Genomic DNA, 23,565 nt, shown 5'->3' on the forward strand with positions numbered 1-23,565 from the left:
ATTAGTGGTTTTCCTTTGTTTATGGACAAGATGAGCAGTACTTGATATCCTACCTAAATTATCACAGATTTGATTTTTATTTAGTGTGACGTTACTGGAGAATCTAGCCTTCTGCAGTGGCAGATGACCCAAGTTTGCAATAAATTCTCTGGAAAAATAATTCTACCACATGTTCTTCACCCATTCCTTGTATCTGCCAAATGCTTCCTCAGTAGCATGGGTTTTGTAGAAAAAAAAAAGCAGAAAATGGTGCAGGCAGCAGTGCTCCCTCATCCCTGCAGTGAGTGCTGCAGCAGGAGATGTTAGGATGGGGCTGGTTGATGCCCGAGTGGGTCCTTGCTGGCTGTTTTCAAGTGGAAAAGGCATATGGGTTGGGTGTCGGAGGAAGACCTTTGAAGTGACACAACCTGCAGTGTAGTGCCCTCTTATTTATGCAGTAAATATACCGTGATTTTTATATTCAGTGACATATGGTGATTTAAAGGACTCTGAATTGCTAAGGAAAACTAATTTAATTGAAGTCAAACATGAAAGTACAGGGCAGAACCAAATACCACTTTAGAAAGCAATTCAGAGTATTCAGCTGATCTTACTCTAATAGGGATTTATTTTTGACTTTATGATTATGGATTTTTATAGTGTCACATCAACATAAAGGGCTTTCTTCACAGCAAGAGCAGAACAGAGGAAGTCCAAGTATATGAGACCCAATGTCCTTCAGGGAGTCAGTGGTGAACATGGTCTCCAAGGCAGAAAAGTTCAAATATAAACCAACTGTACTCACTGTGGGGAGGAAAAAGAATACAGTAGCTTGATTATACTTGAGAAAACAGCTGGTTGAAGACCAAAATCAGTATCATTATCCCAGTGCCTACTACTACAGCGATATTTCAGAAACCCATTCAACCTTCATGTGGCACACACAGACAAAAATAAATCTGGAAGTGATCCGGCATTGTTTTAGAGAGGCCTATTCTTGGATATCTGTTTAATACCGGACAGCAAAAGCCCTTCAAACCCATTCAAAGCCACAAGAGGAAGAAAAAAAAAGTGGATGGGGGAAGGGAAGGCAAGGCAAGGCAAGGCAAGGCTTGGGTTTAGGGGAAGAAAGTTCTGTAAAACCTAATAATGTACATGACTGGAGGTGTTCAAAATGAAGCTCCAGGTCAGGGACCTATACTGGATCCTCACCAAATGGCTGCCATGGGGAGCTGCTCGGAGCCAAGGAGCCTCTCACCTCTTGATTACCAGTGGCTGTGGCTTGGCGTCATTAGGCACTTTAGATAAAATTAGTAAGGAGGCACTAGTCTTGTGATTCAACCTACACTTTCTTTTCATCTAATTGTCATCCTGCTAATGAGCACCAAATAGCTTTGCTAGTAATAACAATACTTTAGAATGCTCTAAGCATCATCTTGAGTGAGCCTTTTAAACAGCCTGTGTTAAAAGGATTAGAAAAAGGAGTGCTGATAGATCAAACCAAATGATAGAAACGCCATGGGCTAAAAGTGTTAATTAGACTTAGTTAAACATTTCAGTAATGCAGCTGAAAGTTAGTTACAAAGCACAAGCTTTTGGCAGTGCGTGTCTTCTCCAAGCAGTCTCACCCATGTGTCTGTCGTACGACCGGAGCATCTGCAGGCAGGGGAGCAGAGAAGAATGGCTCAGCTTATGTCCGGTTAAAACCGAACCCACATTTCTTTCTCCCATCTCACACTGAAGCACAAACTGTTGCTGTAATTCAACAAAGTTAAAAATTCAGCAACTATTCTTTTCCCTTCCATGGTCAGCAGGGAATTACAACGCTGGACATGTGTGCGGCTCCAGCTGCTTTGGTAGGAAGGTGCTCACACCTGATTGCCTAGATCCCATTTGTGCTGGTGGGCTCAGTGGTTATCAACCCTTCAGACATTGATGGCCTCATACTGTGATGGAAGGCAGCTTCATTTCTTGCTGCTGTTAGTGTATTTACAGGAAAGCACAGATGAGTTTTGTTCCCAGCCACTTGCATTCAAGGTTCAATTCAATTGCATTCCCATGCAACCTGCCGAATTAGAAGTATGTTAGTAAGAGTGTAACAGTTCCTGCTCGGCCTTATGGGTTAGCTGTTAGACTTGAAAAAGTAGTACAGCATAATCAAAAAATAATAATAATCACAGATAAGGTCTCCTTTAATATTCCTACCAATTATTTCACTCTAAGGCACTTCTTTAATGAAACAGCTTTTGTTTTCTCATTTGTTGAGCATGAATTGGTACAGTAGTTCCCAGGGCCATTTATTCAATAGATCTCTAATAAGTAAGTTGCAGCTATTTGGCTTCTCTTTCTTGTTCTGACTCTTCTTAGCTCCTGGACATGTAAATCCATTCTGCCAATATTTTATGACTAGTTTTTCTGTTGCTGTTTTTTAATGTATCATGCAAGTAGTTCTGTCAGCATAAGAACAAATGAAGTCAGTTTTTCAAGGGGATTGTATTTCATGCACAATTGACTTTCATATCAAAGAAGGTGCAAGATCCCAGTGGAGCTGTTCCCGCACACGGTACGTTTGTATCGGCTGCCTCCCGCCTAAGTCCTCCGGGAGTCAGTAGGCTGAAAGAAAGCTCGCCAAGCCTTTCCCATGCAGGCAGCATGCTGAGGGTCCTCCTCCAACTCCTGGCCTGCTCGTCCTCATTTCACAAAGCTGGTAGGAGCTGTTATTTCGCTCCCTCTCTCTGTGTTGGTTGGAATCTGCCACAAGTTCCAGCTCCATCCTAGAGGACAGAGCCACCCAGGCAGGAAATGGCTCCGTTGCTTTTTCCCACTTGCTCTATCTAGTTGCTCTGATTTCCATGTGCACGTACAGGCTTCTGTGACAATTCATCTTGTTTGACAGATGCTGCAGACACATTGCACACTGTCGGCTACATCAGCTACATGAGATTGCACAAAAAAAAAAAAAAAAAAGCTTGTGAATGAGAGCCAAAGCCTGTGTTACAAATCAAGCAGCTACAAAGACCTTAAATGACTTCACCCATTTTGTCAACACCACAAAGAAGCAGTGGTTTGTGTCACTGTAAGATGCTGATTAAAGGAAATGAAGCAGGAACAGGCTTGCAAATGCCAGTGTTTTCCTTCCCAAGACATTTATAATGAAGGGCAGCAAGCTGGCCCCCGGGATTATAGCATGTTAATGTAATTAATTGACTAGGAGACTGAAGACTGAGGGTGGGTTTCATCTCACCTCAGCTAAGGCCTCCAGGTTTCTCGTCATCACAATTGCCTAAACGTCCTCTGAAGTTAGTAAAAAGATGTGTCTGCGCTACTGATAAAGTTATTCTTAATGTTAGAGGAAGACTTGGGGAGATGGAGATCATGCAGAGCAATTCCTCTGTTTGTCAAATGAGAGGAAATGACACCTAAAGATCAAGACAGCCATGCCAAATGCTTCAAAGGCTGAAGGTTTGGTTATCCGTTATATGGAATGGGATGTTTCTCTTCTCTTCAGCTTACTGATGGTGCACACAAATGCTACCCATTCCTTATGGTCCTTATCCTTTTCCATATGAAAGCTGTAAATGAAGCTAAATTGGCTTTTATCTCATTAGCAAGGAGCTGAGCTGCCTTTCCCTCTTTAAGCATGGTGGAGCTGTGTAAACAGAGAGTTGCCAAGCATGTGGTTGAAGTGGGAATTAAAAGGGTAGGAAACCTGCCATGTAAGTTGGTGGTTATGTGCAGCAGTTAAACAGTGTAAGCAGGGGTTTAGGCAAATGGACAGTGAGAGCGTGAGCCCCAGTCAGGGGGGTTGTTCTCCAAGGCCCCTCCAGCCAGCAGCTTCCACATCTGCCATGTGCTGGGAGAGGATTTTCAGCTCCCTGGAGCATCAGGAGAGGGCTTTTGGTTTGCTTTGTCCATATTCAAACTGCACAGAAAAGTATTGTGCATCTTTTTGAAAAGCTCACGGAACGTAACCCCAAAATTGGTTGTCCCTGACACAAATGACTCAGATGAAATTCTCTGGGGAAAATTCTCTGGGGAAAATTCTCTGGGGAAAAATTCTCTGGGGAAATTCTCTGGGGAATGTACGTCACTTGGCCACCTGAACATGCCAAAAATGTATGACTGCTTTAAAGTGCTCCTGTTGAAAGGAGACTTGAGCTGAAACAGCTGATTGGGCCATTGATCTGAACCCAGATTGAGCATCCTGAGGGAATCAAAGGCAAATTGTCGAATTACTGCCCACCCCAACAGGCATGGAAATGTCAATACTTAGGAGGTTCCCCTTAACAGAGTTCTAACAGGTACTGCTCAGCTTGGCTTCTTATCTAGTGTCTCTGCCCAAGGCCAACAGTAAGCCCCATTTCTTATCATCACAGCGGTAGCAAGACATCTTTGTGGGTTTACTTGGATACGTACACATGCAGAGGAGATTTTCAAGTCTTACTGGCGCATTTGTAAAGAAAAGGCCACAGCTGTGTCACCTGAATAAGCTATTAATGAGTTTTAGGTTATAGCATACTCTGTTCCACCCAATCTGAGCTAACATGAGAAAGTGTGCCTGCATATCATAACCTGGTGGTGTATCACAGCCTTCCATTAATGGGAGATACAGAAGTTGCTATCATAATTAAGTTAATCACTTGTGGGTTATAGAAAATGCCTGGGGATGCATTTGCTCACAGTAAATGCGTGGTGCAGTGAAGTCACAGGAGGGGAATTGCATCAGAAAGAGGGTTCTGGTTTGGGGCCACAGAAAGAAGAGCTTGTCCAAGCCCCAGGACCTGGTTACAGTAGGCTGCCGGGCTGCCTCAGCCCTGGTGAGCCGAGCAAGACCCCGCAGTGGCTCTGGGGAACTACCTGGGGCCAGCACGGTGTGGGTTCTGAGCCTAGTGAGGAACTGCTGAACTTTTCTTCCCTTAGAATAAAATTCACCTTGTTTGTTGGTATCGATGTTGATAGCCTCCCAGAGTGGTTCAGATAGCGGCAGGGCGATTAATAGGGTACATACGTGCTTAGGGAGCAAGGAGTAGAGAGAGGTGTCTTCTGTGCCTTCTGCCTCACAAATGCTCTGCAGCTCCTCTGCTACCCTGGACACTCTGTTCATTCTGTTTTATGTCCACCACATAGACTTTCCTTTCTCTGATTTGATCATCTTTTGAATTTATTTTAGTCTCCAGCATCCAGGACATTTTGTGACAAGGACAGGGTTTTCCATAATTTATCTGTTGGACACAGTATTTCTTTTGGTCTATTTTAAATCTTCTGCCAGATCTGAGATTTCTCTGATTGTCCCTAAGCTCTTGTGTTAAGAGAAAAGGTGAATGACAGTTTCTCATCGTCATCAGCTCTGCATATCCTCTCTTTCTTTATTGAGTTTGAGCAGCTAAATGAGTTAACTTATCTAACTGTTTAACGAGGATTTCAACCTAAGTTCATGGGAGAGCATTTAAAAGAGGTCAGAACTTATTACCCATGTCCAATTCCTTGGTGCAGTGTACTTGAGATAAAACTTGACACAAAAAAAAAAAAAAAAGGAAAGAAGAGTTTTAAGTTGGCTAAAGTGGGACAAGTACATGTTTCTAACAAGCGTCCACTTCTTCCATCCTTCTAACTTGGGCATGAGCCAGAGGTGCTTCAATGGCAGCAGAAACCCCAACTCAGGCATGAGGAGAGTTGCCAACATCTTGGGCTATCCAGAGCCTTTTTACTGTTATTCTAGATGAATTTTTAAAGAGGAGGAGCACATGTAGTTTCCTCTCTTTTTTTTTTCTTTTTTTTTTTTTTTTTTAGCATAACTGCAGTCAGACTGTGGTTAGCATTCCAGTTCTCAGCTAATATCTTCTTTAATACACATTTTCGATCTCCATTCTGTGAGCATGATGACAGCCCATGGTGGATGCAGATGTTTTTAGTCATTGATGTATCCAGCTGATAGTCCTGAGAGGCACAAGGCATCCAAGCAGGTTGTCTTCCAAGGCTTTGTAATGTTTGCAAACTCTAGGGAGATTTATGTTTGATTCATATAAAAGTATAAATACACGTATTATACATATGTCTTAAAATGAAATTAGTGAAGCTGGGAGACCAGAGACATTTCTCAAATTCTCCCAGACTCTTTCCCGAGTCTTAAAATTATATTTCTTCCAGATGAGGTCCTGATGAGGTCTAAATGTCTGCAGATAGCACGGAGGTGACTGGAGGTCTGTGGTGAGGTTTAAATGTCTGCAGATAGCACAGAGGTGACGGGAGGTCTGGAAGTCAGCCCTGGCTGAGGGAAGCACGCTTGGTTTCTGCTTTGCTTTACTGGGGCCCCTAAATAAGGATTAAAGATGCCGCATGGGCCAGTAAAAATGCAAATGTCCCATCTGCCCTATTTATATAGAGCGAAGGCTGAGGGGGCAGAATTCCCTCTTGCCACGTGTATAGGTTGCTGCTGCTTTACACACCACTGTCAGATATACGTGGCTATACACAGTGATGTTTCTGAATTGCTGGACGGGGACCTGTCACTCAGCACGTCTCATCTGAGAGTGGTGTCAGTGAACAGCTGAGGGGTGGGGGTTTCTCTAGATGTAGTTAAGGTGAAATGGCAGCTTCCTCCGTCATGCAGCTTTCCAAAGAAAATAGATTTTGTGGCAGAATTTCCATGCTGGTCACAGTCACAATGTGATTTTACTTTACAGATTTATATACAAGTAGTAAGTCAAACCAGTAATATGTAATGTGTATATTCCGCAGACAAACAAAAATATGTTTTATACCCATTGATGCCTGTCAGAAAGCATATTGAGACATAGTTGGAAAAGGCCTAAACACTGGACAAGATACTTCTATGAGTCTCAACCAGGTGCAGTGAAATCGGCTAGCAGTACTCAATAGTAGTAGCTATAGTAAAATACCAACTGATAATAATGTTACTCAGATTAACAGCCATGCATAGTATTTTGTGTGTATACATTCTTGGCACTTCCAGCTGTCAGATACACATACATATATGCATAGTTTCGTTTGGCTGCTAACAGTAGTTTTCTTCTCTCATCTTCACTTACTTCTCCTTTTCATACTGGTTCCGTGAGTGGGAATGTCCTAGGCAAAATTTTTTTCCAAATAGACAAGGAGGTTCCTTTCTGATGGCACTGAAAGAAGAGGGGGAGCTAGAGATTAAGAGCTTTATGTGGGCTTAGATAAACTCCTTCTATAATAACATGGGAACTTGGTCTGTCCAGAATATAATCCATACAGCTGGCAATTTCTATCTTGCTTGCTCTTTTGGGAAAGCCCATGTGTCAGATACTCAAGATGTTTAGATATCCAAGGACCATGTGTCTGAGATACTCTATACTTCAAAAAGGCAGTGGCAAGCTTAGATTCAACGACCTAATTAACCCAACAATAAATAGTTTGTCTGGAGGCCTTTTTGAGCAGAGGGCAACACTAATGAAAAAGATAAAATGCTGAAGTTCTGTCTCACTGCCACGTGAGACCTGTCACTTCTGAAAACTTAAAGAAGTTTTGACCTTGAAAAATATGCAGTGAGGATGTGCGAGTGCATAAGTCCATCTTTGAATGTGGAAAGTGTCAAAGATAGGCACAAACCATGTTTTTCTCCCTCTGCCTTTTTTTTTTTTTGCAGAGACAATGAAATGCATTAAATTTTAAAGAGAATCATTCACCGATGCTTTGCTCAATTAAAATATTAATGCATTAGAAGAGCCTGGCTTAATGACAATTTGACTCCTGATAGTGGTATATTTTATAAGCAAGGAAGAGGTTAGAAGATGCATACTGAAAGTTACGAACACTTCATTATTTTCAACCTTTGACAGTGCCTAATTTGAGGAGAGGGACGGGGGCTGAGATATTGTATCCTGGGAGGTTTATTTTTGAAGCATCTGCTGTCTAGCGCTTGCTAAGAGGGACAGAAAGTCAAATCAAGCCGCCGCGAGACTGAGCAGAAGATGTTGGAAACGTGACAACCTGCACTGGCGTCTCCGGAGCCACAGAGCCTCTCCTCTTCTCCATGATGTGTCTCTTTAGCCGGTCGCGCGTTGCAAAGGTTGAAGGTTGCCTTGGCGTGCAGGTTGCCTTGGCAGTGTCCTGGTAAAATACATTGTGTGTGCCTGTTTCTGTGTACCTGCTGGCTTCTTTCAGTGGGTTGAAAGGAACACTTTTCTTTCTGGAGTGAAAAATACCGCTGCCTTACAGATATGTACCGTGCATTTATCCAGCATGTACATCACACCTTTTATAACCGCCAGCAACCCTCAGTACTGGAAGTTACTTCAGTTTATTGTGCTGTTGGAGAAATACAGCCCTTCAGATCTCACTGAATAAGCCTGGAAAGGAACAGGCGGTACTAACAATTACTTTTACCACCTTTCATGTTTCTGTCAGTGATAGCTATGACACTTGTTGGTTCGCCTTTAAATTAGTCTTTCTTAGAGGGGGAAAAAAAAGAACAAGAGTGGAATTGATCTCACAAAATTTCATTTATCCACAAGCTTAGCCTAGTCTCCCTTCACTATCCCAGCTCCTGCGGTCGCTGGAGAGAGACGAGCAGCCCTACAGAGGTGCTGAGGTGCCTCGGGAGGTGCCTCTGCTGCCTTCAGCGCAACGCCTGCTTGGTGGAGCCCGCCCATGCACCTCCCCGGCCCTTATCTTGCAATGGGCTTGCCACAAGATCTGTTTGATAAGAGTCTGCTGGGGCAATGCTCGCAGTTCAGCGTTTGCTGCAAGTCTGTAGTTGTAGCACAGATATATTTAGAAGGAGCCCTGATTAAAATCCCTTGCCAGCTCAGATCCTGGGAATGCATGTAGGGAAAACAAAGATTCTCATCTTTTGTGCTTGCTTATCCCACCCTGGATTCAGTCAGACCAGATCCCTCCTGCAAAGGCATCCAGCCTCTGGCAGGTTCCCTGCAGCGTGGATCAGGGAGCGGGGTCCTCATGCCCCGTAGGGCTTCTGAGCTTCCCGCACTGCCAAAGGAGCTTGTGCCGGGGAGAAGAAAGGCGACAGCAAAGAAAATGGAAGAATGTGCTCACTTTTCATAGGTAAGGCTCTTCAGCTTAGCAAAGATGTGGAGGTATGGTAGAGGTCTGTGAAACATTTAAAGATGGCAAGTAAGGAGTGAATGTGTTCTGTTTCTCACACTAGAAGGTGTGCGGTGCGCGTGTTGTACAGAAGAGATATAAAACCAGTGGAGGAAAGTACTTTTCCCCAGAAAACGTAACTAAATGTGGGCCTCAGTGCAAGAGCCTAGCAGGGTAGCTCAGCCCAGAAGGGGTCCAACAACCCCACATACATTGTTGACCAGCAGCAACTCTTAAACACAGAGGTTTGTTTGGGAAACTTCTGTGGGTGTGTTTTGAGAGGTAAGATCCTCCCTTGCGCTGTTGTTGGTGCCTTCGTGCAGTACAGAGGGTCACCTCGCTGCAGGGGCCAGACCACATAGCTGGGGTAGGACCCAGTATAGCCCCATATGTAAATATTCAGAATATCCAGAGAAGACACACGTTTCTGTGGCATGTTGCACTGTACCGGGTTATAGGCTTCACACAACAGAAAGTATGAGAAATGCACAGGGTTCAAATTCAATGCGGAAACCATGTAAAAAATCGAGCATATGGGCAGTTTGTCTTTCAGTCTCATGCAGGTGGCCGTGGTCGCACACAACTTTTTGAGTATTTCCAGCCGTGTGTGTACAAGGGGCCATATACACGCTGCATGCAGCCCCTTATCCTATTATGCAGCCCCCATTTGATCCCGCAGGGGCACACGCAAGCTTGGCGCAGCCGTGCCCGGCACCGAGCAGGCACTGACCCGCCCTCTCCCGTGGCTCCCTTCCTTGGGCCACAGGGTCACACCACAGCAAACTTCCAAAAATGGCGATTTCAAGCACAAACAATAGAGGAGCGACCCAGGCAAATGCTTTGGATGTCAGCTGCATTATGTTTCATGGCATTTTATATCCCACGGTCTGTGAGGGTGTTGTGTGGCGCCTGGAATCGCTTTCCGAGCAGGTGCATGCCATTTGCTCTTGCTCCCTCCTTACTATTTTTCCACCAGGCAGAAGGGAATCGCGCTCCAGCATGGGGATGCTGGCTCCTGTTAATGCTGCAGCATGCATGCAGGCTTTGCTCGTCTGTCCTGCCACTCATACAGACTATTCAGTCTTCTCTGCCCCGCACCACCACCAACTGGCTCTTGTACTTGCAAAGTTGTTACATGAACTTGTATTCAGGGAAGTCTTCAGATTTACACAGACATGTTGCCAAGGGACATCAGGAAGGTAATGCTGAGTGCATCAGAATCGACAGTCTATAAAGTGGTTTCTTGACGAGGCAGGTTTTGGAGAGAGCTGCTGCTGAAGCTGGGCAGGGTCTCAGAGGCTGCGTTTGTGACACCCAGGCTTGTTGCTGTCACCTTGGGTGACTTTCACTATGCCCCCAGCAGCTGTGTGGCACTCATCAGGAGGATGAGCAGAACATCTGCCTCGCCGCAGTTCCTCGTGTGAGGGTCACCTCTTCCTTCTGAAGAGCTTTCCACCAGGGAGCTTCCTCTCCTCCCACACTTTAGTGGCTGGGATCCACATCTGCCTTCCCTTAGACACAGGCAAACCGTCTTGGCAAATCACAGAAACAGAGGAGGGGGAATATGTAGAATAAAAAATAGGTGCAGATAATTGCGTCTCTTTGACTGCCATTCAAAACAGTGCCAAATGGGCAAAAAGCTTGCATTATAAAGTACAAAAACATTATCCAAGTGCTGGCAGAAAATGAGCACTTTCTCTTGGAGATGACTGGAGATGCTTGCTCCCTGTGCTGTCACTTCAAGAGCCATGTTCCAAAATGGTGTTTCATGCAACAGCAAATTTTTTTTTGCAATAAGTTTCTTTGTTTTCTCAAAAAGCTTCTTTCTTCCTAACAAAAGAAACCATCTGTCTGCTGTATATCCAAGTCGAAAACCAGTTTAAGCAAGGCCATCTTTAACTCTTATCCAAAGCCAGCTATTGTAGAGATTAGGTAAAATCCTATCTAGCTACCTGCTTTCACTGCTGCTCATGTGGTGTCTGTTCTATCAACTAATCTTATCTTCAGAGACTTCAAAGGCATTCGCATCTGTGCCTAGAGTAGTTTATTAAGCTGAAGAAGATGGAAATTAGTAGAGGAATTATCAGATGAAGACCTAGCAAAGGGAGAGGCAGCAATACGCTGTATTGAAAGAGGAGCTCTTGGGCTGGAGGGAGACCCCAGTTGTGGTTCTCAAAGACAGGCCAGGTAAAGGCTGGAACAAATGACAGTAAATGTGCTCGTGAAATCAGTTGATGACACAGTGCTGGGAAAAGTTGTTACTAGAGAAGAGGGATAATCATAAAGACTGAAATAATAGAAATAGAATGATATTCAGTGTTCAAAAGTGCAAGGCATACAGCTGGGGACAAATTGGTTATAAATAAATAAGGGTTTGGGATATACCCCATTTGGTGGCAGAAAGTCTGTGAAATGCTAATGTGATGCATTCCTAAACAGGGTAAGTGCAGTCCTTGCAGTGTTCATAGCGCTAATTCCAGTGCTGGAAAGGAGATGTTCCTTGTAGTTCTGATCACCCACAGTTAGGAAAAATTAATGCCATCCAGAGGAGAAGAGTTAGTGGGATGATCAGAGAACTGGAGAGTCCATAAGGTGAAAAGTGGAAAGGACTTCCGCTTGTGTAAGCAAGACAGCACAGATACGGAGAAAACAGAGGCCTTTGGGTATGAATATCTCAGAGTGAACCCCAGGAAACAAAAACCCCTATTGAAACTAGAGGTGCACACTGGCAAAGATGAAGCAGATACAGAAGAAATCTAGGCCAGAAGTTAAGGAAAGGAGTCCTTCTGTCTGAGGAAGACGTTCAGGACCAGCCTGCCAAGTAGGAGCAGTGAGGGCAGAACCTGTCTGCTCTTCTGCTGGGCACTGAGCGAGCTGAGGAGAGCACTAAAAGGGGTGATCGCTCACCGACCACAACATCTCTTCTGTCCTATGTCACTACACTGTTCTCAGGCTCCCCCAAGTATTTGGCTCCTCACTAAATGCAAAGTGGCTTTTTGGAGAGTATTCTAAAAGTTAGCATTTGCGTTACCTAAAAGCATCCTAGTTCCTGCATCCTGCTATGTTTGTTCACACTGCTTGTCCTTTGGCTTGTAGATAAAGGCTAATTTTATCTCCGTTTGGGCTTTTTGAAGTCTGAGTCTCGGTTCGTCATTATGCCTCTTAGGTCACAGCCACAGCGCAAGAGGGCGATGTGCAACGTGGGAGGGATGTCATAGGTGAGAGTGATCCAGCATATGCAGGGAAGGACTGCGTTCTCCAGGGCGGGTAGGGACTAAGGAGATGCTGCCACAAGCGTGGCTGCTTCACAGGAATGTGAAACTGTGAAGGGAGAGGTGACCTCCAAAGGAAAATGCCATCAGGACTGCTACATGCCAGGCTGTTTGCACAGGGAACCTAAGCCTGCTGGAACTCACTGTAGTTACTGCCTTTGACAGAAGCCAGCTAAGGTGCAAACCAGAGCATGTTGCTGCTGTTGTATCAGTATCAGCTCTTCAGGGTAGGCATGGGTAGTACTTAAATTAATAATGAGTAATAACAATGTTATAAATAAAATATCATCATCATACTAGCTGAAGTGAATAAAATAGACATGAATGCATTAACGTTGGATTTTAATGGCTTAAGGCTATTGCGGAATTATTCTCTTCTAATATTAGTTTGACTGCAAGGACAGTATTAAAACCAACCGAAGAACCAAATTGGTATCGGGATGTGCGGCAATATATTAAATGGGAACGCAGCCCAAGAAAATACCGTGCCTTTGTGACTCTGCTCAGACGAACACGGCCAGCTCAGAGCTGGAGGTCTGCTCGAGTAAGCATCTCCAGGCTGTTTCTTTCCCTGCTTCTGCTGATGTACAGGATACCACAGAGTCAGCGTATTTTTCTCTCCTGTTAGTCCAGTCTTCTCAGAACATGAGAGTGGTGTTAATGGTGAGCTTATTTCACTCGGACGCCCTTCAGGGCTGCAGAGACGCTCCATCACCCTGGCCCTGCATGTACTGTACTTGCCCAAATTTGAGAAGCTACAGTATGTCATTTGATACTTCCTCCTCACACTGCAAGCCTAGCTTGCCATGCAAAACTTTGAAGCCAGCAGGAGAGTTTTTTCCTTGCCCAGCTGCTGAAAACTTTCTGTAACGTTTGCATGAGGCCAGCACCTCTGCAGCCATACAGCGCTACGTGGTCTCTGTGAGCTGCTGGCAGTTCCCACAGGGACTGCTCCAGGCTTCTCAGAAGCAGAACCAAAATGAATTTTGCAGTCCAGGAGCAGTCTGCTCTCGTCTTGAAACAGGCAGAAGTAGGGGAGAGCTTGGATCTGGAAGGTGGAGGCATGGCAGAGCCCTGGGTGCTGCTTCTGCTGCCCCGAGGGAAGGTGAGGGGCTCAAGGTGTCACCTGCCACAGGATCCCCCCTGCTGGGGACTGTGGGTGGGCGAGGAGGTGGTCACTCCACATCTTCACCACATGTGGTCATCCAGTGCTAAACTTGCCTTTAGACACTGCTTTCTTCTCGAAACCCACGATTAATGTGTTTTCCTCCCTCATCTCTTTCAATCTTCCAGTCGCACATAAAACTTTTTATGCTTCAGTTTTCTGCTTAAGGCTTAAGTAATATTCAGATTAAAAGTAATTAAATAGCCTTTCTCCTGTTTTTATATTTTTTTTCTAGCATGGCCTCTGTTCTGTAGGTCTTGAAGAATCCCAGGTCTGCTGCTTGCCCAAAGAGCATTTGGATGCTCATCTTTCAGCGGCCTCTTCATTTTCCTCTACAGTCATTCCCACTCCATCACCGTATTAGTTGAAGGTACCCCAGCGTGCTCCAGATGTTGAGTGATCAAATGGCATCAAAAAGCTTGGGAAAAGTACTTAATGGTGGGAGAGGGAGCTCAGAACTTGCTGTCTTCACAGAGAGGAACTGCTGGGCCCTGCCTTGCTCTTCACGGATTCCCAGTCTGAATCCAGAGTTGTGAAAATGTGGAAACTGTGAAAATATGGGCTGTGAACACTGGGAAGCTGTGAAGCGGAATGGGTGGGGATTTCCAATCGCTGTCGAATGCTAAGTTTATAGATTCTGCTTGAAAACTTAATTCTCTGATAAGTAGCTTTTTGTCACTACAACAGCAGGAGAAACAGTGGCCAAGGCTGCAGAATTTTCTTGCTTGTAAAACCTCTCAATTCTTTCATCAGAGCTTTCCAGCGTTTTTGAATGTCAAGTAGAAGCTTTTCAGGCCTGGCCTCTGACAAAAGGCAAATTTTATTTGAGCAAAACCTGTTGTCTTCTTTCTCAGCCTGGAAATGAAATAAATAAATAATAATAATAATAATAATAATAATAATAATAATAATAATAATAATGCAGGCTCCCATTGTGTGGTTTTTCTTTGGCATAATTTTGCAGCTAGATTGCAAATGTGATGTTTTACATAAAAACAGCTTTGACTGAGGAGCTGTGGCCTTTCCCTGACCCAGGGAAAATGGAGGTTGGTTTGGCTGGAGGACTGGCTCTAGAAAAGCAGTGGCATGGTTGTGCCTTGCAGGCAGCAGCGAGGAAGGACTCAGCTGCCCAATGGCTCTTTGAGAAAACACTTTTGGAAGAGCAGGAGTACAGTCACAGATTTAGCAGGTGGCTCACAGGAATGTACCTCTGGTTAATCTGCCTCTATTGTAAAATTTCTGAGTCTGGCAGAAAATTAGAAATTCTGGTTTTTTTTTCTATTTTTTTTTTCAGCACAGGCCCAGAAAACCTATAAGCTCTTTCTTGCGTCTCAGAGCAGAAACAGCTGCGTGAGTTGCGCTGTTGGCAGAGCTCAGGGGCCCTGGGGATGTGTCAGGGATGTGGCTGGGCTCGAGCTGCCTCTGCACACCCATGCCCTGCCTGTGCTTATCACCCTCACTGTCTCTTAGGAGCCAGGGCAGACCCAGCAGTGGCGGACCCAAGCAGAGTTAATAAATCCAACGGACCCCCAGGGGGTTATTTTAACTTCTTATAGGAATAGTGGGACGGCTGAACTGCGAGAGGCTTCACACGTCCCCATATGCCCGAGGGTACCCCCCTCACCCAATGGCTGCAGATGCTGGGCTCCTTAACCCAGAATAAATCATCGCTTCTACCTGAAACCAGTAAGCCCAGGTGCCTGGACTGGGCTTCAGCAGTTTGTTTAATCTGGAGGCCCTGCACATCCTTTTTGACACACATTACATGGAAGTAGGCAGGGGGCATTAAGGAGGCGATGCAGTGTTAATTGGAGGTGGCTGTACTGAAGCCACAAGCAGTGCAGGCTGAGGTGGTGCTGAGGACCAGGGCACTGAGCATCTCTCGGAGCATCCCTCTTGACAAACCCCACTTCTTAGTGCCTTCTAATGCTGCAAAATGTGCATTTCAATTCCCTGCCAGATTGGCTATTCATCACAAACACGTTTAGGCTTAATTGCTAATTAATTTTCCCTAGATAGTGTAGATATATTTTTTCTCACTGTGTGAAATCTAGAAGAACTTTCTGAGAACCAGCCACAAATGAGTTGATTGTAATTGGTGTTCTCTCACACTTACGTGAGAAGTAACAGTTCATCAGCTCTTAATTAGGTTGGACTTTTTTGAGAGCAGTTTCCATTTTTTTGACAGAAAGATATACATCTTGTTTCTCCTATTTCCGTAATAATAATAAAAAAAAGTCATTTTACCTCGAATTGACAAATCAGGCTGTGTTTGCTGGTGTTTTATTCCTCCTGATGGTGAGTGCCAAGCTGCATGTAATACCTGGATTGCTGAGCAATTTATTCAGTTAGTGTCACTTGTCACAAAGCAAATAGAACTGTTTGTGCAAGAAAGAAAGTTTGCACTCATTTGAATTACATTGTGAGTGGGTGAGCAGCAGTCTTGGGAGTAATACACTGAGATGTGGAATAGCCTTTAGGTGTCTCACAGCATCAGAAGAACTTTGAATTTTATGCCTGTTGTTGGTGAACTCTATACAGGCCATTGCACAGGTAGGAGAGCCATGGCAGCAGAAAAATGAAGCCACCTCAGATGAATCTGATTATTAATCTGTATTAGCAACCTGTGGTGCAGATGCAGAAGGCATTTTCATTTGTTCAGTCCACTTGTTGATTTTTAGCTTCACTCAAATCTGAGAAACCATGGAGAAAATATTAATGTAGGTAAGACTGTACCATCCTTCCAGTGAAAATAAGGCCTGTAGAAAAGAGTTGTACTAGTTATAAAGTTTCAGAGATGTCTAATTGTAGTCAGTGACACTCCCTCAAAAAATAATTCCTTTTAATAAAGCTTTGTACGTGCAGTATGCATTTTTCAGAAGCCTTTCTTTCTTTTCTTCTGTGCCTAACACAGTGAAGTTAATTTATATACCTTAAATGCATGCTGTTTGATTATTAATGCATTTTAATTGAATAATGGTTTCCTTCCAACTGCAGCTTATCGTACATCACCCCCAAAAAATGGTAGCTTAGATTTAAAGAACAAGATAATCAGGTTTGCTTCAAAAAAAAAAGCCCCAAAAAGCACAAATGTAATTGAAATGAAAATGATATTTCAAATCATTTTTCCTCTCACGGACTTAAATGATGATTACAGTTACTTGTGTAAATCAGTAAATTAAATCAGGCTGTTTCTGCTATGAGTTCCCCACAGTGTAGTCTGAAGGTAGCTGGCAGGGAGCAGAATGGGAATACCTGCAGATGTTAGAAAGGGAAGAATTTAATCTGCCGTCTTCACCCTGCTGTGTGTACAGAGATGAAGTCCCGTTTCTGTCACTTCTGTGCCCACCGAAGCTAGGATGTAAAACCATTTAGTTGTTTATACCTAAACAAAAGCAGGATGCAAATCCAAATAAGCAAATTAATGAACGGGAGTAGAACTGCAAACACAATAACATTGACATCGGTTCAAACCCACATGAGCCTGACCCTGGCATGGCAAACATAGTTAAGACGTGCCCGTTCCTGCAGCAGCGCATGGGACTGGGACACGTGCTCAAGGGGCATCGAGGCAGAGGCAGAGATGCTGTGATGGCTGAGGTGGTTCTCTGGAAGGGCTGGCACCACTGCTGGTGGCAGCCCTGCTCCACCTCTGCGGGGCTTTGGCAAAAACGTGCCAGAAAACAAGCACCAATGCGCTCGTCTGACTAACTGCAGTCAGTGCAGGATAGGCCTACATCACCTGCGTGGCGTCCAGGCCTCCTGGTGTGCACACAGTGCTTTCTGGTGATGTTTAACAAGCACCAGCTTCTGTGCCAGAAACATCTAGTTCTTGATTCAGGCTTGAGTGCCTCCTGTGGTGGTAGCTGACACTTATGGCAAGTTACGGGGTATGTAAGCCGTGTCGGTTGACGCGTTCTGTAAGGAAAACCTAGAAGTAACACTATGGCACTTTACTTTTTCTCCTCAGTTATAAAAGAAATTCCTCAGATTAATGATACCTAAGTTCCTGTCTTCACTAATCGGTTGAGGTTTTGTGTGGTAGCCTGAAAACTACCTGTGTGATTAGCTGCTTATTAAAGCCTCCTGAAAGCCGCTGGGAGTTCATGCAGTTGTGTGTGTCTCAGATGGGCAGTCCCACATGGCTGGCCTGGTGAAGTGAGCACCAACACGATTCTTCTGTGAATTTAGGCAGATTCAAAAAGTGCCAGTGTTAGCACTTAGTCCTTGACTAAAAACAAATGTTGCATGTAAATGTTAAGAACTAACACAAGGATTTTGCTATTTGGAACCTTAATGTTGAGTCCACTAAAAAATCCATTATGGTGTGGTTTGGAAGAAATCCAAAAAATATGTTCATTTGCTATTAATGTGCTTAAGGATAACGTGTTTGTTTCATATCTGCTTGGCATCTTTTATTGCATACAAACCTTTCCTACTGAATCAAGTAAGAAAGTAATCAAGTAAATATGTAAAAAGTAATCGAATAAACTGTAAACTGATTTAGTTTACATATGTATATGTTTACATATGTGTACAGTTTACATATGTGTATCAGTAAGGTTAGCCAGGCAGAAATAAAAATGGCATTTTCTGATGACAAAGCATGATTGCTGTAAGTTTTCTGCAGGCTGCACTTGTACATGCCTACATAAACCCCACTGGTCGTGAGCCCTGTCTGCCCTGATACCTGGCTAGGGACTGACCAGGGGAAACAGGATCCTGCAGGTAGCAGCGTGGCCTTTTACTGCTGTAGCAATGCAGGGAGTTCTTGGGAAACGCCCTCAGGGAAGAGTCTCAGTTGTGTGGCCACCAGAAGAGGTGCAGAGGCCTGGCCCCCACTGCCCTTCAGTATCCTCGGCCAAGGCTCAAGACGGAGAGGGTGGGTGAGATCAGCTAGAGGAAAAGCTCTGTTAGTGCCTTCTTATTTCAGGGCAGTCAGTTGTGCTGCCAAACAGCGTGGCCTGTTAAATTCCTGCTTGTCCAACTGATCTCCTTTTTCCTCTCTCTTCAGGTTATTTCCAGGATTTGTTGAACAAGTCAGAAAAAGCCCTTTATGATGCTTTCCCAAGCCTGTACGGAGAATTGTACACTCAAAACGTGAAGGTCTTCAAGGACTTGTACAGTGAACTACGCCGCTATTACCGGGGCTCCAACATCAACTTGGAAGAGGCCCTCAATGAGTTCTGGACACGCTTGTTGGAGCGGCTCTTCAAGCTGATGAACCCCCAGTACCATATCACGGATGAATATCTAGACTGCATGGTGAAACATGCAGAGCAGCACAAACCCTTTGGGGAAGTTCCCAGGGACCTGAAGGTGAAGGCAACCCGAGCCTTCATCGCAGCACGTTCCTACGCGCAGGGCTTTCTTGTGGGCAGCGACGTGGTCAAAAAGGTCTCTCAGGTATGTCGGGGTTCTTCCTTCTCCTCCATCCTCAATTTGGTTGGAGCCAGTCAACTACTTTTGGTCAGGGACAGGAGGATTTATTTGCCATTAAGTTTTCATTACAAGGCAAGCAGATATTTTTAAGTTTTGTAAAACAAACTGCCTGAGGGTAACCCATCAGTGGAAGGGAGCAGCAAGCCTGGGCCTCTACAGGCACTGGAAGCGCTGGAGAAGCAAGGTATAACTCACCGCAAGTCAGACTTTACCTCATTTTAACCTGTGTGGCAGAGTGCCAAGGAGATGTCAGTCGCCCAGGCTGAAAAGCTGTTTCGTTGCTTGCCCAGATTCCTCGCATTTCCCTGGCAGGGAAATGACATGCCTCTAAATCACACTGCCTTAGTTTCGTCCTTGATGGAGATATGATGTAGGGTATGCAGAACTGGCTTGCTAAGAGTGTGCTGGGAATACGTGCAGAGAGATGCGTCTCGGTGGCTGGTGACAGGATTCCTGTGGCTGTTTGTGTAGCCGTGTATATTTGTACAGCCTCTGTGTACAGAAAGGGTGAGTCTGAAGAGTGTATTGGGATCTTCAGGGATGAAAGGTGCTATATAAATGTAAATTAACATGGCTGAATCCAGGGTTTCAGGAGGAGGAAAATCGTCTGTATTCTTTACTGCAGAAGCAGCCTTTCATAGCTAGAAGATGATTGTCCTGAAACAACATATTCAAGCATTTCACACAAGTAGCAAAGAGAAAATCCATACTAAAAAATGACTTGCATACTGCATGTGGAGATGGCAGTCAGCAGGTATGAGAATCAGGGTGTGATTAAACTGTGAATGTAAAAATATGGAATCACAATTAATTTCCTTGGAAGGTAATGTGTAGCAGAGGACGGTACTATTTGATGCAGCAAATCCAGACTTTGATCTCAGGAAGAAACATTAATGTAGTAACAGTGACAAATGCTTTAATTTATCAATGTGGGACTATAAAACCGTTCGGCTACCCAAAAGCCTTTGTACATCTCATTAACATCACACTCTCCTGACACTTAAGACAGATAAAAGAGGAGAATGGTGTAATTTCAGAGAGACCAAAGTAAAAGATTTTTCATAAATCCTCTGAATGACAGCATTCCAGCTTGCCATGCGTGACTGCCTTTTGCCAAGTGCAGTGGGTAAAGCAGACCAGTAGGGCAACTGCAGTCTTGGTGTCAGTGGAAGGGAAGGACCCAAGATATGGATGTGCAGAGTATTTTTTCCCCACCTTCATGTGGGCTTTCCACCCATGGGATTTCATAGAATCATAGAATATCCTGCATTGGAAGGGACCCAGAAGGATCATCGAGACCAACTCCTGGCTCCACACAGGTCTGCCCCAAAACTCAGGCCATATGACTGAGAGCACAGTCCAAACGCTTCTTAAACTCTGACAGGCTCAGTGCCGTGACTGCGTCCGTGGGGAGCCTGTTCCAGTGCGCGACCATCCTCTTGGTGAAGAACCTCTTCCTGATGTCCAGCCTGAACCTCCCCTGCCTCAGCTTGACACCATTCCCTCGGGTCCTATCTCTGGTCACTAAAGAGAATAGATCGGCACCTGCCCCTCCACTCCCCCTCGCGAGGAAGCTGTAGGCCGCGATGAGGTCTCCCCTCAGCCTCCTCTTCTCCAGGCTGAACAGGCCCAGTGACCTCAGCCGCTCCTCATACGTCTTCCCCTCTAGTCCCTTCACCATCCTTGTAGCCCTCCTCTGGACACGCTCCAACAGTTTAATGTCCTTTTTGTACTGTGGTGCCCAGAACTGCACACAGTACTCGAGGTGAGGCTGTACCAGCGCAGAGCAGAGCGGGACAATCCTTTCCCTCAACCGACTGGCAGTGCCGTGCTTGATGCACCCCAGGGTACGGGTGGCCCTCCTGGCTGCCAGGGCACACTGCTGGCTCATGTTCAGCTTGCTATCAACCATAACCCCCAGATCCTTCTGCGCGGGGCTGCTTGCTAGTGTCTCATCCCCCAGTCTCTACGCAGAATTTCTGTAGAATTTCAATTCTGGCCCTCTTTTTCTGAATCCTCCTTGGCTCACCTACCACGTGGCACATGGAGGAACATGACCTGTCACTGGACTCAGAGCAAAGGGCAGATACTCCTCTTCCTTCTGCCTCCCTGCTCTCCCAGGGCATCCCACCCTGTTCCTCCTGGCTGCTCCTCTCGCAGCAGCACTCCCTGGGCTTGCAGTTAACCCAGCACGTTGCTGTTGTAACACAATCTGCAGGAACTGAGTTGGGAAACCTCAGAGCTCATTTTGTAATGAAGGCCAAAACTGGCCCATTTTCCCTGTCTTCAGGAACAGGTTTACTTAAGGCAATGGGGGATGAGAATGCTGAGGTGGGAAATTCATTTTGTGGCTGCCCCGGTAGCCCTCAGCCATGTCTGAAATAAAAAGCCTGATTTACCCACTTTCTCTCACCTGATGTTGACTTAAACCAGTGCCAAATGGCTTAAACCAGTGCTGTGGCTGACACACGGGTTGATTTTTATGAATGGCCAAATGCCTGCACGAGATATAGGGCATGAGCAGCAAGAAGAGCCAAGTGCTGTCTTTTAAGGGATTTTCAGCAAAATCCGTTGTCAGTGAGCAGGTATGAATTATCCTTCTGTTTGTCCTGATGACGAGTTACAAGTTTTACCTCATAGCTATTTGTCTCATTGCCCCGATTCAGAGCCTCTACGCAGCCGAGAGCAGCTCTGCCCTCCCCAAAGGGCGAAGCTGTCCCCGCTCAGCCTGCGAGCGCAGCCGCAGAGCATCCTCTTCATCCAAACAGGATCTGCAACTGGGGCTTTGATTTTAGTCATTTTTCATCTTGCTTTATATTATGACATTCAGAGAAAGCTTGCAAGATCAGAGGCTGGGATCAGACTTTCCTGGCAGCTGGCAGTGTTCTCTAAAAATAACTCTTTGAGCTGAAACTTCTCACAGAGCAGTGGTGTTTTGGTCAGGAAGTCTGGGGACAGCCTGTTGAAGTGGACATACAGAAATAAATTATCCAGCTTTGTGCTTCTGAAAAAAATAGATTAATTAGTTTTTATTTACATATATGGTTGCAAATCTCAGAAAAGCTACTGATTTCTAGTAAATTACATCCTTGGCATGCAACTTGCCCTCAGCAAGGAAAAAAATGCTCTAAGATCAGAAAAGTGTTTCTTGCTCAGCAGCCAGGGAAGTCTGCACTGCAGACAGTTGCTGCAAGTGCACGTTGCACATCGTCTTCAGAGGGTCAGACACACTCAGGAGATACCTGCCCAGTGGATGGTGGGGACAGGGAGGCTGCATGCTCGTGTGTGTGTTTTCCCACATGCCAGATCCGTCTGAAGCAGATTCATCTGCAGTCCTCCTGGTTTCAGCAGCTCAGACAGTTTCAAGTCAGTGTTTGTCACCTGCATCCTACCAATAGCCCAGGTCCTCTTGCAGAATACTGCAGAGGCAGTTATCCCATTGAAAGACTGAAGCTGTTCGCCACATGTCTTAAAATGGGGAAGAGTCTGCCCAGACTGAAAGACAAGCAGGATTTTGTGAGATTTCTTTAATCTTTGCTGCCTCTCCTCCTTGCCCCAGGGGCAGCCCCAGGGGCACTTCTTCCTCAGCCTCCCGCTGCCCGGGCTGATAGGAAGCCGTGGCTTCAGGCCCGTGTGCGCACACTGCCTGCGAGTGGGGCTGCTCGGGGCGGGGAGCAGGGACGGTGTGCGGGCAGCAGGCGCTCTGCATCCTGCAGGGATGAAGAGATGGAGGGCAGCGGGAGAGAAAATGGCAAGAACGTTTTTCATCTTTACTGCTGTCCTAGCTTTTAAGGCAAAGTCACCCTGACGAACTCCAGGCTCCGACACCAAGATCTAAAGCTTTTAATGCTGTGGTTCCTGCCACCAACCTGGCCCCACGCTGACAGCAGCGGAAGCTCTGCCATCTGCACAGCGGCTGCGGGAGGGGGCCGGGGCACGCAGGCAGCTGGGGCTGCTCTCAGCAGCCCTCATGGGGCAGCCAGGACAGGGATGGATGTGCTCGGTACAGGGCTCGGGTGTAACTGCTGTGCCATGATGGGCGGGTGTGTTGGGGCGACATCTTTGTGACCACATTCGGGCTGCGTGTTTCTGTAGCTAGTCTGTTAGCCCCAAGTGCAGGTTTTCCCTTCAGTTACAAAACAGGAATTCATTTTTCATGGTCTGCATGAAGTGGCAGCTACCAAAACAACAGCAGCCACAAAATCCCTGATGAAGGGCACACAGAGTAAGGAGATCCCCCAGCGATGCATGCCTTCACTGCCTGCTGGGGCAAGACAGACCAAATACCCCCATTTTGTTTAGTATTCTTTTCTTTCATTGTGTGATTGGCACCTATCCAAAACCAGCATTTGCTGCGACACGGAGCTTCCTTTGAACAGGTGAAGGCCTTGTGCTGGGTGGCTTGGCTGCCAGCTGCTGCTCCGGGACCCCACGCTTAGTTCGAGCAATCGTCAAGTTCAGCGATGAGAGCATGAATATGTGCCCCTGTGACATATGGGGTGCAGGTGCACTGAGATAAGACTCGAGGGGAAGCAAAGCTGAGAGATAACCCCTTATAAAACTAAGGCAGAAAGTCTTTGGAGAGATGCACCCTGATAAACAGGAGTATCCTGTCTG

At 45.6% G+C, this 23,565-nt stretch overlaps 1 protein-coding gene and 1 long non-coding RNA gene across 11 annotated transcripts in view; one reads left to right on the forward strand and one right to left on the reverse strand.

The window, feature by feature from the left end:
* The window catches only part of GPC1 (glypican 1), a 293,355-nt gene that overhangs the window by 245,302 nt on the left and 24,488 nt on the right, over nt 1-23,565 (forward strand). For all 10 annotated transcript variants that reach the window (XM_080604912.1, XM_080604905.1, XM_080604907.1 and 7 more), the window contains one exon: nt 18,521-18,912. In XM_080604912.1, the coding sequence (XP_080461038.1) occupies nt 18,521-18,912 (392 nt within the window). The remainder of the gene's footprint in view (nt 1-18,520; nt 18,913-23,565) is intronic.
* On the reverse strand, nt 1,286-18,514 carry LOC308199976. Its single transcript, XR_013955135.1, has 2 exons — nt 7,957-18,514; nt 1,286-2,912 (listed from the first exon to the last, which is right to left on the reverse strand). It is a non-coding gene; the product is annotated as an uncharacterized lncRNA (long non-coding RNA).

The sequence above is a fragment of the Anser brachyrhynchus genome (assembly GCF_964034855.1).
Source record: "Anser brachyrhynchus genome assembly, chromosome: 9".
In the NCBI taxonomy this organism is placed as follows: domain Eukaryota; kingdom Metazoa; phylum Chordata; class Aves; order Anseriformes; family Anatidae; genus Anser; species Anser brachyrhynchus.